This window comes from Cherax quadricarinatus, chromosome 59, assembly GCF_038502225.1.
Source record: "Cherax quadricarinatus isolate ZL_2023a chromosome 59, ASM3850222v1, whole genome shotgun sequence".
Classification (NCBI taxonomy): domain Eukaryota; kingdom Metazoa; phylum Arthropoda; class Malacostraca; order Decapoda; family Parastacidae; genus Cherax; species Cherax quadricarinatus.
The window spans coordinates 9,533,715-9,550,270 of NC_091350.1; the positions used below are offsets into that span (position 1 = coordinate 9,533,715).

The 16,556-nt window shown below is 44.7% G+C and overlaps 1 protein-coding gene across 2 annotated transcripts in view; it reads left to right on the forward strand.

Moving 5' to 3' along the window:
- Positions 1-319: 319 nt before the first annotated feature.
- Lk6 (Lk6 kinase) overlaps positions 320-16,556 on the forward strand; it is a 39,144-nt gene continuing 22,907 nt past the window's right edge. The window contains exons 1-2 of one of the 2 annotated variants that reach the window (XM_053791178.2): positions 331-429; positions 14,367-14,414. In XM_053791178.2, the coding sequence (XP_053647153.1) occupies positions 405-429; positions 14,367-14,414 (73 nt within the window). In that variant the 5' untranslated portion in view covers positions 331-404. Of the gene's footprint in view, positions 430-14,366; positions 14,415-16,556 lie in introns of both variants that reach the window. The other variant, XM_053791180.2, reaches the window with a different exon arrangement.

Here is a 16,556-nt window from a genome sequence, read left to right on the forward strand (position 1 = left end):
GGTTAGGTTAGGCTAGATTAGGCTAGATTAGGTTAGGCTAGGTTAGGCTAGGTTAGGCTAGGTTAGGCTAGGTTAGGCTAGATAAGGTTTGTCAGTAAACAGGACAAGTGTTTCCTGACGCGGGTGTTATGATGACCCGCCGCTGGAGCTTATGGTCATCTGCCCGAGGCCTTCCGCTGGCTTATCCCACAACCCCTTTAAAAATTATGATTATGATTGGAGCAGAGTGGCATGAAGTACACGTAAGATGATTCGCTGGGTTTCAGTGTGGTGAAAGACGCGAGGTTCACTAGCTCTGAGTGGGGCTCAGGACAAGCAGGGTTGGTGGGGTGGTCAGTTGTGCAGTGTTGGCTGTCTGAGGCTGTTATGATTCTCTGGTGGAGTTGCTACGCTGGGAGTCCAAGATGGTTCTTGCCCTCACTCACGCAGGTCAGGAAACTTATTTTCGTGAATTTTGTATATTTATGGTTTACAAAATTCAAAAGTATATGGGAAAAAATATCGTATAGGCAACGCTGTGGTTTTTTTGTTAACCAATGTTGTTAACAGTGAAGACGGTTAACAGTTTGAGGTAATCAGTCCCTCTATGTTGATCAATGTTGGAGATGAGATGAAGGGACGGATTACAACTATTTCTAATATTTTGTAATCGGTCCCTCAGCCTTGTAAGTTCCTAGCATGAGCCAGTAGACCTCCTGCAGTGCTCCTCCCTTCTTATGCTCTCTTGCAAAATATTAGTTTAATAATCTTTCCTCAATATTCTGGTCAAAAATGATGACTAATAAAAGTCGTCCTTAAGGGGAAGGGGAATACCTTGATGACGGTGAAGGGCTCTTGATCTCTTAAGTTGGAGCTACTTCCCCGCCCCCCATGAACTTAATACCTCGTATTCCCCACGACAATGAACGACCCCATACGGATTCATCGCTTCCCCGTATAAAATCCTTTATATCAAAAACTTAGTTCTTTGGTCAAACTCTTCATAATAACGAAGGTTTGTGAATAAGACTCGTATACATCATCTGGGCATCTTCACTGGCGAAACTTCTCGCCCGCACAACAGGCTTCTTCAGTCGAATACAGGAGAATTTAACGGAAGGCACAAGTTTTAAGGTGATCAGTCACCCTGGGTGGAAGATGGTCAAGGTAGAGCAGTCGTACTACTGCCATCCCTTGTGCATATATTAGTGGGATGAAGCTTCTGAGTGCTCATAGCTGAGTGAACCACGAGTGAAGGCAGTCGTCTTCAACAATTCTTGGCTAAAAGACTAACATGACCACCTTCCACTCGTGGACCACGCTCACTTGTGACATCACTTCCAATTGCTTCACCTCGTCTCTACTGTAGTATACAAGGTCTGAGTGCATGCCTATGGTTTAGGCTCTAGGGACTGACCACCTACCTATTGGTTACTGACTAATCGTCAATACTACTATTGCTGCTTGATCCTTACGGGTTTGGCGCTCTCCGTAAATGGAACACCTCTGTACGTCTGCTGAGTTAGTCGCGTATTAGACTGAGGAAGCCTGTTGTGCAGGCGAACACTTAGGCGGTATTCTGGTGCTGAATGTTTTAAGTCTCGGTATTGTATACCATCTTGATGCCAGAGGTTCCTTGGCACAGGTGGGTGGGAAGGCTCTAGATTAAAGGCACTGAACTTCACCTCTTCTTTAACTCGAACCTGATTACCTCCTGTCCCTAGGCGCTGTGACCTAGATAGGTTCTAGAAGCACTGTATTAGCCCCTAAGAGTTTAGCTCTTTCCCATTTGTTTGTCCCTTTATCCCAGGTAACCTCCAGGTCCCTTAAGAACCACTTAAAAGGATTGTACAACGTGTGGGGGATGAGGTTAATTTCTTACCCAGACGAAGGGAAGATTGTTCAAATTACCAAGAGACCTTCCCTTGAAAGTAATGGCAAGTGTCTACGACTGCTATCAGAATAGTGTGTGTTAGGTAAGACACATATGCAACAGTTAGATATCTTTATTCCGAAACGTTTCGCCTACACAGTAGGCTTCTTCAGTCGAGTACAGAAAAGTTGATAGAAGCAGAAGATACTTGAAGACGATGTAATCAGTCCATCACCCTTAAAGTTTTGAGGTGGTCAGTCCCTCAGTCTGGAGAAGAGCATTGTTCCGTTGTCTGAAACAATATGAAGTTGAAGTGACAGGATGGAGCCTTTATATAGTGCCAGGAGGTGAGACGGGGGTTGCTTTGGGAGGGCAGGTCCCTCTCAAACCCAGCCGTTCTCACTAGTAGAGGTCGAAGTTGATGGTCTGTACCAAGATACCCTTGTGTTGCAGTGTCTGACAGAATGAACATTAAAATGGTATAAAATACCGACAGATTGTTAGGTAAGACACATATGCAACAGTTAGATATCTTTATTCCGAAACGTTTCGCCTACACAGTAGGCTTCTTCAGTCGAGTACAGAAAAGTTGATAGAAGCAGAAGATACTTGAAGACGATGTAATCAGTCCATCACCCTTAAAGTTTTGAGGTGGTCAGTCCCTCAGTCTGGAGAAGAGCATTGTTCCGTTGTCTGAAACAATATGAAGTTGAAGTGACAGGATGGAGCCTTTATATAGTGCCAGGAGGTGAGACGGGGGTTGCTTTGGGAGGGCAGGTCCCTCTCAAACCCAGCCGTTCTCACTAGTAGAGGTCGAAGTTGATGGTCTGTACCAAGATACCCTTGTGTTGCAGTGTCTGACAGAATGAACAATCTGTCGGTATTTTATACCATTTTAATGTTCATTCTGTCAGACACTGCAACACAAGGGTATCTTGGTACAGACCATCAACTTCGACCTCTACTAGTGAGAACGGCTGGGTTTGAGAGGGACCTGCCCTCCCAAAGCAACCCCCGTCTCACCTCCTGGCACTATATAAAGGCTCCATCCTGTCACTTCAACTTCATATTGTTTCAGACAACGGAACAATGCTCTTCTCCAGACTGAGGGACTGACCACCTCAAAACTTTAAGGGTGATGGACTGATTACATCGTCTTCAAGTATCTTCTGCTTCTATCAACTTTTCTGTACTCGACTGAAGAAGCCTACTGTGTAGGCGAAACGTTTCGGAATAAAGATATCTAACTGTTGCATATGTGTCTTACCTAACAATCTGTCGGTATTTTATACCATTTTAATGTTCTATCAGAATAGTGTTGCTGGATAACACATGTTCAACACAAATAACCCGCACATAGCGAGGAGCTTGCGACGTTGTTTCAGTCCGACTTGGACCATTTACAAACTCACACTAACAAAGACAAAAGATGAAGATTGAGACACTTATGCAACATATGGGAATCTTTATTCAGGAAACGTTTCGCCACAGTGGCTTCATCAGTCCGATACAGTCCGATGGTTTGAAAAACCATCGGAGGGTTTTTCAAACCCTCCCTCACGTGATGGTGGGGGAATGGGGGGGGGGTCGACGTTCGTAGAATAGTAGTGTCAATGTTAAAGGATGATGCATATTGGTCAGAGTTTTATGGTATTTTGTTAAGGATTCTTGTAGATCAATGGTTCAGAGAGCCGACACGTTGATAAATTAGACACGTGTGCAACTCTGGGTATCTCTATTGAGGAAACGTTTCGCCACACAGTGGCTTCGTCAGTCCATACAAAGGAGAATCTTGAACAGGAGGAGAATGAGGTAATCAGTCCCTCAGCCTTGAGTCGATGTGGTCAGTCCATCAATCTTGAATAGAATACGGCATTAGTGCGGAGGAGGAGCTTATAAACCGTAGGCAGGAGAGGTGCAGCAGTCGTAGGAGATGTCACGTTTGTTCAATGTGGAAGTAGGTCGTGCCCAAGGGTTAGGCAAGCGAAGAATTCCCAAGTATTAAGATCCCAAGAAATTGCAGTGTCTGACAGGATTGTAGATCCTGTTCAAGATTCTCCTTTGTATGGACTGATGAAGCCACTGTGTGGCGAAACGTTTCCTCAGTAAAGATACCCAAGAGTTGCACATGTCTAATTTATCACCGTGTCGGTTCTCTGAACCATTGATCCACAATCCTGTCAGACACTGCAACTTCTTGGGATCTTAATACTTGGGAATTCTTCACTTGCCTAACCCTTGGGCATGACCTACTTCCACATTGAACAAATGTGACACCACCTACGACTGCTGCACCTCTCCTGCCTACGGTTTATAAGCTCCTTCTCCGCACTAATGACCACATCGACTCAAGGCTGAGGGACTCTATACATCAAGATCAGTGATGTCAAAATACACAAACATTTAACTTTGTGCTGACACAGTGACCACATCGACTCAAGTAACAACAAAATTTAAGCTGATACACAATCAAAAAAGGGACCGATTACCTCATCTCTCCTCCTGCCATTAAAACTTCATCCAGATTCTACCTGATTGTATGGACTGATGAAGCTACTGTGTGGCGAAACGTTTCCTCAATAAAGATACCCAAGAGTTGCACATGTCTAATTTATTATGGATTCTTGTCCAAGGAATTTATAGTCTCCAGGTAGACGAAAATGAAGGCTATATGCGATTTGTAGCTTTAATATGTTGTATAATATAATGTGAAGTGCAGGTGCTGCTTCAGTTTCTCTGGAACACGAGTCACACGTGCAACAATCTTCTATAAATGGCTACCACTTACACAAGCACCAGCAGTCTCTCGTAGAGACTAGAACCAGTGATAACGCGGAGTCCTCAGCTGCCCTCAGTTTCCCAAGAATTGTAACCACCATAAATATAAATTTCTAATCAGCCATAACGTGCTCTTTATGCTGGTTTCTTCAGTTTAACTGGGGAAACCGGCAGTGTTTCCTAACCTGTGGTCCACTCGCCTGAGACCACGACTTGGCTCCAAGTACTGCTGCTCCAGCCTGTTTATCACTATCCCGACAGACATTTGCAGGTCACTTTTCTTTCAGGGAAAAGCTAGAGGCGTCCTGCTCTGAAAAATGTTGGACCACTACAGTGCTAGCATCCTTTCGCTGACCTCTTATATTAATCAGGTCGTAGATCGATAAGTTTTTAATACTGAACAAAACAAATGCTCTAGTCTATAGAGGGGCATGTATTCAGACTAGACAGGATAGAGCAATCACGTGGAAGGACACTATTAGTGATGACTTGTGGAGTTTTACACAAAGTTGGACTTTAAAGTATACCTTGATGACTCCAGGCCTTAGTGTAACTATATAAAAGGCTTCTCGGCAAGTTTGCAGACATGGGATTGTTTACAAACAGGGTGGAGGCGAGGCCAGTAAATCTTGAAAGGGTGCAGGGTTACTGTAAAAGTGGGCTTAAGCGTAATTGTTTAAAATTATACGCATGACTGTGGCACTATAAGCAATTTTGTGTGAGCATAACTTAAAACTAAAGAAACGTATATAGTGCAATTGGTAAATGGTGTACGTATTGTTGTCTTCATGACCCTCAGGTGAAGGTTTGTCAAGCGTCATAGGTAATGAAGTGATCAGCAAAACTTCTCGTCTGTAACCCGCAGGTCTAAACAGCTTATAGGACCTGGTTGATGTGGCAGTCGCTACAAGAACTTCCACAATTCACGAAAATCTTAAAACTAAAGTATAGCTGCAGGTCAGATTGAGATTCAGGGCTCTCATTGTATCCCCCCCTCCCCTTCAAGGGAGGTTTCTTGACGCTGGTGAGGGGGCTCTTGATCTAGGGAATTGGATCTGTGCTCTGGTTCCCTTAATTAAGCCTGAATATTTTCCATCCCCTCCCCCCCCACAGGCGCTGTACAATCCTACGGGTTTAGCGCTTCTCCATTATGATATTGTATCCCTTGTCTGGCTGCTAAACCCTGGCAAGCCGGTCCTGGAAGCTAGTGGGCCAGTGCTCACACTACCCCACGAAGAAACTAAAATTTGCACATCGTTAAAGCTGTTTTTGTTGGTAGAATGTCTTCGTTGCTCTAACACCTTATACCCGGCTTAATACCCTCTGACCATTTCTTGTCATCTATCCAATAGAGGAAGTTTCTTGATGGTGGCGAGGGAGTCGTGATCGAAGACACTGGCCCAAAGCTCTGATTCCTTGACTCGAGCCAGAATACCTACCCTTTCCTCTCAGTGCGACTCCCACGAGTTTAACGCTCCCCTAATCCCTATTACCTGTAATACGTAGAATCTCCGACAACCGATGCCTTCGAAGGCCAAAAGTTTCTCGTATGTAGTATGTTTATCTAGTTAGTATTCTACACCATTACAATAAGGGGGAAACTTTTCGCTACAGTGGCTTCATCAGTCCAATAAGGTGGAAAGAGGGAGTTTGAGGTAATCTGTCCCTCAGCCTGCAATGTTGTAAAATTTTCATTTTTCAACTTGTGTTTTCTAAACCATTTATGGAGTAATAGTGGGTGATGCTGGTGGGTGATGATGTCTGTTTACCTTCAGGGAACCTTGATGCTAGTGAAGGGGTCTTGATTTAGAAAATTGGTTCAATCTTCCACTTCAGCAGTGATGGCCTCCCATTCCCTGTGCTGTAAAGTCTAACGCTTCACTATCAATGTATCAATTTCTCCCATTACCTGTGTTATTAAAGCTTTGAACCATTAATGTGTGATTGTAGCTGCTCCACAGTGCACCGCAACCCCCCTTCCCTATACACTTTACCCCCCCCCCCGTGTGTACTTCACCTCCCCCCCGTGTGTACTTCACCTCTCCCCCGTGTGTACTTCACCTCCCCCCCGTGTGTACTTCACCTCCCCCCCCGTGTGTACTTCACCTCCCCCCCCGTGTGTACTTCACCTCCCCCCCCGTGTGTACTTCACCTCCCCCCCCGTGTGTAGTTCACCTCCCCCCCCCGTGTGTACTTCACCTCCCCCCCCCTTCACCTCCCCCCCCGTGTGTACTTCACCTCCCCCCCCCGTGTGTACTTCACCTCCCCCCCCCCGTGTGTACTTCACCTCCCCCCCCCCGTGTGTACTTCACCTCCCCCCCCGTGTGTACTTCACCTCCCCCCCCGTGTGTACTTCACCTCCCCCCCCGTGTGTACTTCACCTCCCCCCCGTGTGTACTTCACCTCCCCCCCGTGTGTACTTCACCTCCCCCCCGTGTGTACTTCACCTCCCCCCCCGTGTGTACTTCACCTCCCCCCCGTGTGTACTTCACCTGCCCCCCGTGTGTACTTCACCTGCCCCCGTGTGTACTTCACCTGCCCCGTGTGTACTTCACCCCCCCCCCCCCGTGTGTACTTCACCTCCCCCCCGTGTGTACTTCACCTCCCCCGTGTGTATACCAGTGAGTGGCTCTTCCTGGTGGCCGTACCACACTAGCTATCAACGTGAAGGTCGATGTGCTGACCTTGGTGTTGTATAACGGAGTAGTGGTTTGTTTGTGTGTTTGCGTGTACCCGCCTGATTGTGGTTGCAGGGGTCGAGACTTGGCTCCTGGCCCCGCCTCTTCACTGGTCGCTACTAGGACCTCTCTCCCTGCTCCATGAGCTTTATCATACCTCGTCTTAAAACTATGTATGGTTCCTGCCTCCACTACGTCACTTGCCAGACTGTTCCACTTCCAGACATCTCTGACTGAAGAAATACTTCCAAACATGTGTTTGTGTGTACGTACACTCATCCTTCAAGTCTTCCCACACGCCTCTCGTAATATTACTATCGACTTCACTGTTACTCTCCCTGCTCCTTCCTCTCATTCTTGTTCATTTCCCCGTCATCTTCCTCCACTGGAAGCGCTAAGCTCACGCCTCTCTAATGTCACATGTCTAGTGTTTACCACCGGAGCCTTTCTACACGAGATAAGCAGAGCTATTCCTAGACAGCTGCTTCAGTCTGTTAGTGGAATATATCAGATATATTTAATTAAACACGAGGTTTACATTATACTGCCTTTCTGAGAACTGCCTATCATAATTTCCAAAGCAAAATATGACTCAACACGATGGAGATTAGCAGTGCCATTTATTACCTCTTAGTAGAGTATAGACATTTAAATGCAAATATCACTAACATTAGACTATAATAATCAAGAGGTGGGACCATCAGTAGTAACTTTTCCTTGCTGACATAATAAGCTAGTCTGCCAGTCATCGCCTCGACATAAACACACATTAATTTCATGACCAATAATACGATGCCTGCATCAGTCCTAGTTTCAACTTCGTGCTACTGAATATACTCGTGTCTAAGTGAATTATAGCATAACTTCCTACTGATTATAGCTCTTCACCATGACTATAAAATAGATGGTAGAGACGAGGCATATGATTAAGTTTTAAATCCGCTACTGCTCTTCACATAACATAAAATAAGGGATACCGTATGGGGATGGGCCCAAAGGACCCAGAGGACTCTAAAGTAGTCCATACTGGCCTTTCATGGGCATAGATTTTATGACTGGCACAACCCACTGGTCTAACGCGTCTGTCCCACGAAACCATATAGTTAACCATACCCCTGGCCGGGATTGAACCCGCGGTCATAGTCTGTGTTAGCCACAGTGTTAGTCATAGTGTTAGCCACTAGACCAGCTAGCTGGTCTAGTGGCTAACACGACGGGCTGGAGTTTTGAGACTCTATGACCGCGGGTTCAATCCCGGCCGGGGGTATGGTTTGTTTGCAATAGTGTCATTACGATTTCTCGAGTCACCATATAGTTATTTGAAGAGACCGTGTGGGCTGTGGGGTCGCTGAGTGTAAGGAGTGTTGAAGGTTATGTTCTTAGTCACTTAATGCCTGTGGAGATGGGGAGGGGAACCATAAAACCCTGGAGAAAAACTACTTCCACACTGCAAAACTCGTCCGGGTTGTCAGACCCCAATCAACATTTGTGTGGAGCTCTAAACCCGTTATGAAGGGGGGTGAATAGTGAGCCTCGCGAAGGAACGTTGAGGCTCCAGCATCCTTCTCTCACTCAAGCCACAGATGACTTGCATATTTCTTCAAGCCCTGATGACACATTGCGTGGGTCAGATTTTAATGCTTTGTTTGCTAGGTACTTTGTCGATATGTAAACTGATAATTCCTTAGTCTTCTAATACCCAAGCTTTATCATTGTCATTATAACACTAAATATATAATTCACCATATACACAGTACTATACAGAAGGAATAATTCACCATACATATATAGTGCAGCACTGCTGCCAGGGTTAGTAACTGGGTATGAGACAGGAAGTAATTTGAAGCAATTTGTGCAGGGCCAAATCGATGATTGTGAGGGAAATGCAGGTACGGATGACTTCCACTGTAGTGGTCACATATTTGTAGCCATGGATGTTGTCAGTATTGTCAACGCTGGTGTCGAGAATGTTATCATACTGCTCGGCGTCTACAGCGGCTTGTCTCCGGCTTCAGGGGAAAGTATCTCACTTTCAAGGATCACAACAGTGCCACGATCGCACGTGCAAAGATGATGATAGGATGGATAATGAGAACGTTCAAAACGAGATATGCCAAGCCAATGATTATCCTTTTCAAATCACTTGTTCTCTCCAGGCTGGAATACTGCTGTACATTAACATCTCCATTCAAATCAGGTGAAATCGCAGATCTAGAGAGTGTACTGAGATCTTTTACTGCACGTATAAGTTCTGTCAAGCACCTTAACTACTGGGAACGCTTGGAAGCACTTGACTTGTACTCGTTGGAACGCAGGAGGGAGAGATATATCATAATCTACACTTGGAAAATCCTGGAAGGAATGGTCCCAAATCTGCAAACAGAAATCACTCCCTACGAAAATAAAAGACTGGGCAGGCGATGCAAAATGCCCCCAATAAAAAGTAGGGGCGCCATTGGTACACTAAGGGAAAACACCGTAAGTGTCCCGGGCCCAAGACTGTTCAACAGCCTCCCATCAAGCATTAGGGGAATTGCCAATAAACCCCTGGCTGCCTTCAAGAGAGCTGGACAGATACCTATAGTCAGTGCCGGATCAGCCGGGCTGTGGCTCGTATGTTGGATTGCGTGCGGCCAGCAGTAACAGCCTAGTTGATCGGGCCCTGATACATTGGGAGGCCTGGTCATGGACCGGGCAGCGGGGGCGTTGATCCCCGGAATAACCTCCAGGTAACCCCCCTCCCCCCCCACTCTGAAAAAAATGTGGTTGATTTTACTTGTTCCTGGTTAAGGCGGTCTGCTTCTCGTCTGAACGAGGGGCGTTCCTTCCCAATGAACAATTAACATTTTTCTCAATCTGTGATCGGGGCCTCTCGTATGAAATGATTGTTCTGCAGACTCTACATATTGTGCTCTTCCACAGTCACAGTTGGCACATGTAATACCTTTATTTCTACAACTACATGTATAAGGCATTCAGTCGTAGCTGACATCACTGACATACTACTATACAAAAAACCGCTTGTTATGCAAAGTATTTCGGGTAAATTAGGTCAATTTTGTCCCAGGATGCGACCCACACCAGTCGACTAACACACAGGTACCCATTTTACTTATGGGGAACATAGATAACTGGTGTAAAGAAATACGCCCAATGTTTCTACCCTCGCCGGGAACCTAACCCCGGACCCTCAGCGTGTGAAACGAGAGCTTTAGCCACTGGGCATCACTGTACTGTTCCTAGATGCAGCTTTCTGTCGTTCCTGTCTGAGTATGACTGCCAGACCTCCTAGTCAGACAGCTGTTGCACTTGCTATTAATTTTGTGGAACAGCATGTGGGATCAGTGATCCAGAAGTGGAGGCTAGATCCTTTGCTCGCTGCCACGGCTGTATTCATTCTTTCCCTCATGACTTAAGTTGTGTAGCAAGTTTTTCCATAATCTCAGCTACGAGGCTCTAGACCTGTGCTACCTGTTAGACTCAAACTTGGCAGTCTGACTTTAACTGTGGTCTTGATGTAGAGGAGAGCTCTGCTTCGTGGGAGGCTTCCTGTGACTTTCTTCTGATACATAGGCTGTTCTGGATTGTGGCCTAGATGTGTCTGTGGTCGGAGAGGTTTAGTTCTTGTCTCCTTGGATGGTGTCTGAAAAAAAATTGTGCAGAGTATCGAGACTGGTTAATGTATTAGTGAGTTTTGTTCAGGCTTAAAGCACGAAAGTCATGACTAATGGGTCAGAGGATGGTGTTGGTTTTGCAGTGAATTCAACTGACTCCTCTTAGGACAGTTCTGTGTTCACTGATGAGTTCTTAATAATCCTCCCTTCTCTCTTCCCTACAACTGGCTTAATCTAAAAATGGAAGGTATGACAATGCCGACAAATGTCCGAAAGAATAAGTGAATACATTTATGCCATCTTTATTGGGAAAGTTTCGGTCCTGGGACCTTGGGCAAAGTGACCAAGGTCCCAGGACCAAAACATATCAAACAAAATGTCCTCCATATTTTCATTATAGTTATACTTTCTATTTTTTATTAGATCTGCTGTCTTCTCGTATTCACAATGTTCTCTATGGCCCAGTTCGCTTCTGTCCGCCCTCTGGACCACAAGATGCGGCAGTTTGTTTCAACATGAAACAAATCTGGAGTTTAGTGGTGCCCTGGCCAGCTATAATGTCCCATGACGTGAACGAGCAGATGCCGAGGTAAAATCTGTAATTTCCAGCTCTGTAGCATTAATGTTCTTTGGAAGTCTGGTGAGCTATACAAATTAAAGGGTTCACCAGGTCGTGGGTGCTGGGTCGCCTTCCACAGTCACTTTCTGGTTTTATACTTGTAAGAGAGCCTATGACAATCTGAACCTTGAGGTTCTTTTGATATTGATTTCATGGGGATTTAAATAGTTTTTAACAGACAGCGTAAAGTTTAGTCGTGCTAGGTTTTTGTTTATCTTTTGTTAAGTCTAGTATTTGTCAAGCTAAATGATTTTTCCGGAAGCGCCCGTCAAATGTTTCAACTTGGCCATAGGGGGTTGTTGGTCAGGAAACTGTGTGGACCAAATGATGGTTAAGCCCAGGCAGGTCAGTTTAGCACGAGGATTGGTATACTGTCATCAAAGGGAATGGACTTGCCTTTAGTCTGTCTTTGATTTAACATGACCTCCCGTTCCTCTTAGCGCTGTGTAACTCCTGTGGGTTCAGAGTGAAAGCTACTCGCAGGCACCTTACTGCCTAGGAAAACGCTGTCACTACATTACTGAGACTTGCTATTGTCAGCATAGTTGCTGATCCCCTGTATATGTTTATGTAGCATATCTGAGCATCTAGTTAGTACCGTCAATATATTTTATATAGACGATCCCTTGCGACTGACATGTGATGCCATATGTGAGTGTCTCCCTGCGCCTCTGTCCCGGATAGACCTACCGTCAAGAAGGCTAGGCTGGGCTTTCCCTCACGACTCTGCAAATATGTTACCAGCCATACCCAAGTGTATTACTACACTACCTTTATCTCCTAGAACCCTCCGTCACACTGGAGTATACAGCGAATGATGATCACTATTGACAAATAATAAAATCAACATAGAAATGTCACTTTGACTTCTAGGTTATTGTAGGTAATTCAAGTGTTACTATGCATTATTTGTGTAACTATTTTGTACCTGTACCTAAATAAGCTTTCTAAAAAGCTCTACACACCACAAAAGGTTGACCCATTGTTCAGTCTTCTGTTGATAGAGAAAATAGGGTGGGTGTTGCTGGCAAGAAGTGTTCACACCAAACTACGTGCTCCTTGGTCACTGTCTAAGCTGAGTTAAAACAATTGGTCCAGACGGTCGTCAGTTCCAGCAGCAGTGCACTTACTGTCACGGTGGCTGGTAAGAATGGTTGTGTGGCAAAGGGAACATTTAAGAGACTTATTTTTTTTTTTTTGTCCCATAGAGTTTGACCAAAACATTTTGATATTTCCAAAGGAAACTGTTAAGTTATATAAGATCAACCTTAATTCCTCGAGTTAGGTTCCTTGATGCTGGTGAAGGGCTCTTGGTCCAAGGCATTTGACATTTCCTCTTCTTGGATCGAACCTGATTCTCCCTATTCCCAGGCATCGTGTATACAAGACTTTAGCCATTTAATCAATCTCCTTAAAAGCAATATAAAGGTTAAACTAACAATTTGCTCATTTCTAAGATTACCTGGAGGTTATTCCGGGGATCAACGCCCCCCGCGGCCCAGTCCACGACCAGGCCTCCCGGTGGATCAGGGCCTGATCAACCAGGCTGTTACTGCTGGCCGCACGCAGTCCAACGTACGAACCGCATCCCGGCTGATCCGGTACTGACTTTAGGTATTTTTTTGATTACCAAGACTAAAGAAATTGCAGCTACCCTATTCTTCGATCATTCCTGATCACCTCCCAGTGTTCGAATTTAGCTTCTGTTCCTTAATGTATAATCTATGCAGAAGTTCTAGCCCCTCGCCACTCCTTAAAAGTTTGGTTTGCAATGATTTAAGGGACAGTTTCTTAAGCTACCAGATTTTCAGCAACTGTTTAACCTTGTGATGAATGGTTTGAAAAACCGACAAGTTGAAGATGGGATCTTGGTACAAAGAATTCTTCAACACTTGTTCAACCTTTGGACGAAGACCTACTTCGACTAGTGGATGGTACCACTATGACCCCGCCTCCGCCTGCTTCGTCACCTCACTACAGTATATAAGCCACGTCTACGGCTCTATGCTGTACATTCTACAAGATTGATGGACTGAACACATCGACTCCAGTCCGAGGGACTGATTACCTCATACTCCTCCTCTCCTTACGCCTTCCTCTTTGTATTGGACTGATGAAGCCACTGTGTGGCGAAACGTTTCCTGAATAAAGATTCCCATATGCTGCATAAGTGTCTCAATCTTCAACTGTTTAACCTGTCAGGCTGCAGTGTGTTAAATATAGTTTTGAACAAACTTGAAATGAGAGGTTTAAGCTTGTGTAGACTAAGACAGCAGTAATGGTACTTAATACACAAGACCTATGCGCAATACCTGGGCAACTTTTCTTCTTAAGAGGCATATAAAGGCACTGGTAAGCGAAACTTCTGAATAGGTAAGTACTGTCTTGTTGATCCTTTGAGTCCATGTTGAGTAGGTAATGGTGAGTTAACGACAACGTAGTATTAGCGTAGTTAACATTGAACTTCTTGACTTTTGAAGCCGGTTTCTTGATAATGCCCACTGTGATAATGCCCACTGTGGGGTTAAAAAAGATTTCATGTAACTAACTTTTCTTATACACTCGTCTGCCCACAAGTATTAAGACCAAAATCTGTGGAACAAACCTTTTTATGAGACCATTTCATAACTTGGTAATTAAACCTGTCACTGGTAATTTTTCGCTACAAAAAAAGCCTTTTTTTCCAACAGTTTCTTCCCCTGACAATATTAAGACTTGCTACTCAGGTTTCAAAATTTGACAAGATTCTTGTGGACAATGACAAAATGTCTGCACCGTGGATTTTTTTTACCCAATACATTCTGTATATAATTTTGAGTTTTCAGGTGCCTGGTGGCCGCCTCAGGAGGACAACACATCACCCTTTGCTAAAGGCAAGTTAAAATTGTTTTTTTTTTTTAAATAGAGACTTTGGGGTAACATCTTGGTATCTTCACTGACGAGACTTTTCGCCCGCTAAGCAGGCGAAACATCTATCTAGTAGAAATGAAGACTAGTTACAAAACATTAGAATCCCCGAAATTTATTGACCAATCTTCGCAATTATTACTGTCACTAATTATCTTCTATAATGAACACTTCCGCTAGTTTAGTTATTTAAATATTGCGCAAAACGTCAATGTAAACATTCATAAAAGTTAAGGGACGCCTTTTTCCCCCTCCCATTAGCAACTGGGTTAAATTAACCCATATCAAAGGACCTGACACTCTAGTATCGTCACAAATCCTCCCGCGAGGAGAGGAACCTTTATGACGTTTCAGCCCAGGCCAGATCGAAACTTCGAAAGATTCCTCTGCGGTATTTTGCATTGTTCCAGCCACGGTATTTACGGTGTATTTTGAATCCGAGAAGAGTAACTTAGCTCCCTCGATGGTGGCTCCCTCGATGGTGGCTCCCTCGATGGTGGCTCCCTCGATGGTGGCTCCCTCGATGGTGGCTCCCTCGATGGTGGCTCCCTCGATGGTGGCTCCCTCGATGGTGGCTCAACTTTCCCCACACAGTGGCTCCCTCAGTCCAATACAAAGAACGGTGGAAATATAAACACACATGCAGTATAATGTGATCCTTTATTGACAACGTTTCACCCACACAGTGGGCTTTTTCAAGTCACACACTTGAAAAAGCCCACTGTGTGGATGAAACGTTGTCAATAAAGGATCACATTATACTGCATGTGTTTATATTTCCACTGTGTCTGTATTTGATACTATTTATTTCCACAAAGAACGGTAGAGAGAGAAGTCTGAGGTAATCAGTCCCTCACCCTTGGAGCTGAAGAACACCGGTGGTCTTCAGCTCAGACTGAGGGACTGATTACCTCGTCTTTTGTATATAATTCCACATTCTTCACATCATGTCCTTGTATTGATAAAGCCACTGGTTGGCCAAACTTCTACAATTAGGTAGCCAGATGTTGCACAAGTGTCTAATTTATATTATCGTATTGTATACCATTTATATAAAATTTTAAACGTATCCTGCCTTATGAACCCTGGAGGTTATTCCAGGGATCAACGCCCCCGCGGCCCGGTCCATGACCAGGTCTACCGATGGATCAAGGCCTGATCAACTAGGCTGCTACTGCTGGCCGCACGCAGTCCAACGTACGAGCCACAGCCCGGCTGATTCGGCACTGACTTTAGGTATCTGTCCAGCTCTCTTGAAGGTAGCCAGGGGTTTATTGGCAATTCCCCTAATGCTTGATGGGAGGCTGTTGAACAGTCTTGGGCCCCGGACACTTATGAACCCTCGTATATCCCTTCAGGTGGGGATGGGGGGTGTTTATTGCTAGTGATGGGCTCTTGTTCTAGAGAATGGAGTGGTCCTTCCCTTGTATTAAACCTGACTAATAAATTGAAACTGGACATAGGCATAAATTTTAACTAGGTACTTTTTTAGTAACTTCCTAAATAGGTCCATTTTGTACATTAATGTGGGAACACAGAACCCTCGAGGATCAATAGAAAACCTGGAGAGAAAGGTGATCATAAAATATAATTCGAGGAAGAAGCTACCACTAATTCCTCAAAATACCATTCACCAATATAACTCTTGGTAAGAATAGTTCTTACTTACTAGCTTAACTAATATGAGGATCCCCCAAAATGGAACCTTGCTAAGCATTACTTGATGCGTTGAAAATGGTATAAAATATCGACAAATTGATGAACAAGATGCATGTGCAAGAGGGATATATTTATTGTTGAAACACTTCACCTACGAGGTAGGCTTCAGTCAGAGGAGAATGTAATGCAAGCAGCAGTAGTGGCGAGGTGAACATGTAATCAGTCCGTCAGCCTTGAAGACACAGACGTGGTCAGTCCCTTAGCCTGGAGAACTGTTCAGTTCTATGGTCTGGAACGATAGAGATACCCAACTGTTGCGCATGCATCCTACTGAAGTTTCCAGCTCCGGCTGACAATTTCAACATCTTGTATGAGCCGCATTGTACGTGATGGAATATGACAGGGTAATAGATTTTGCTCCCAACGCTTATTGACATAGAATAGGGTAG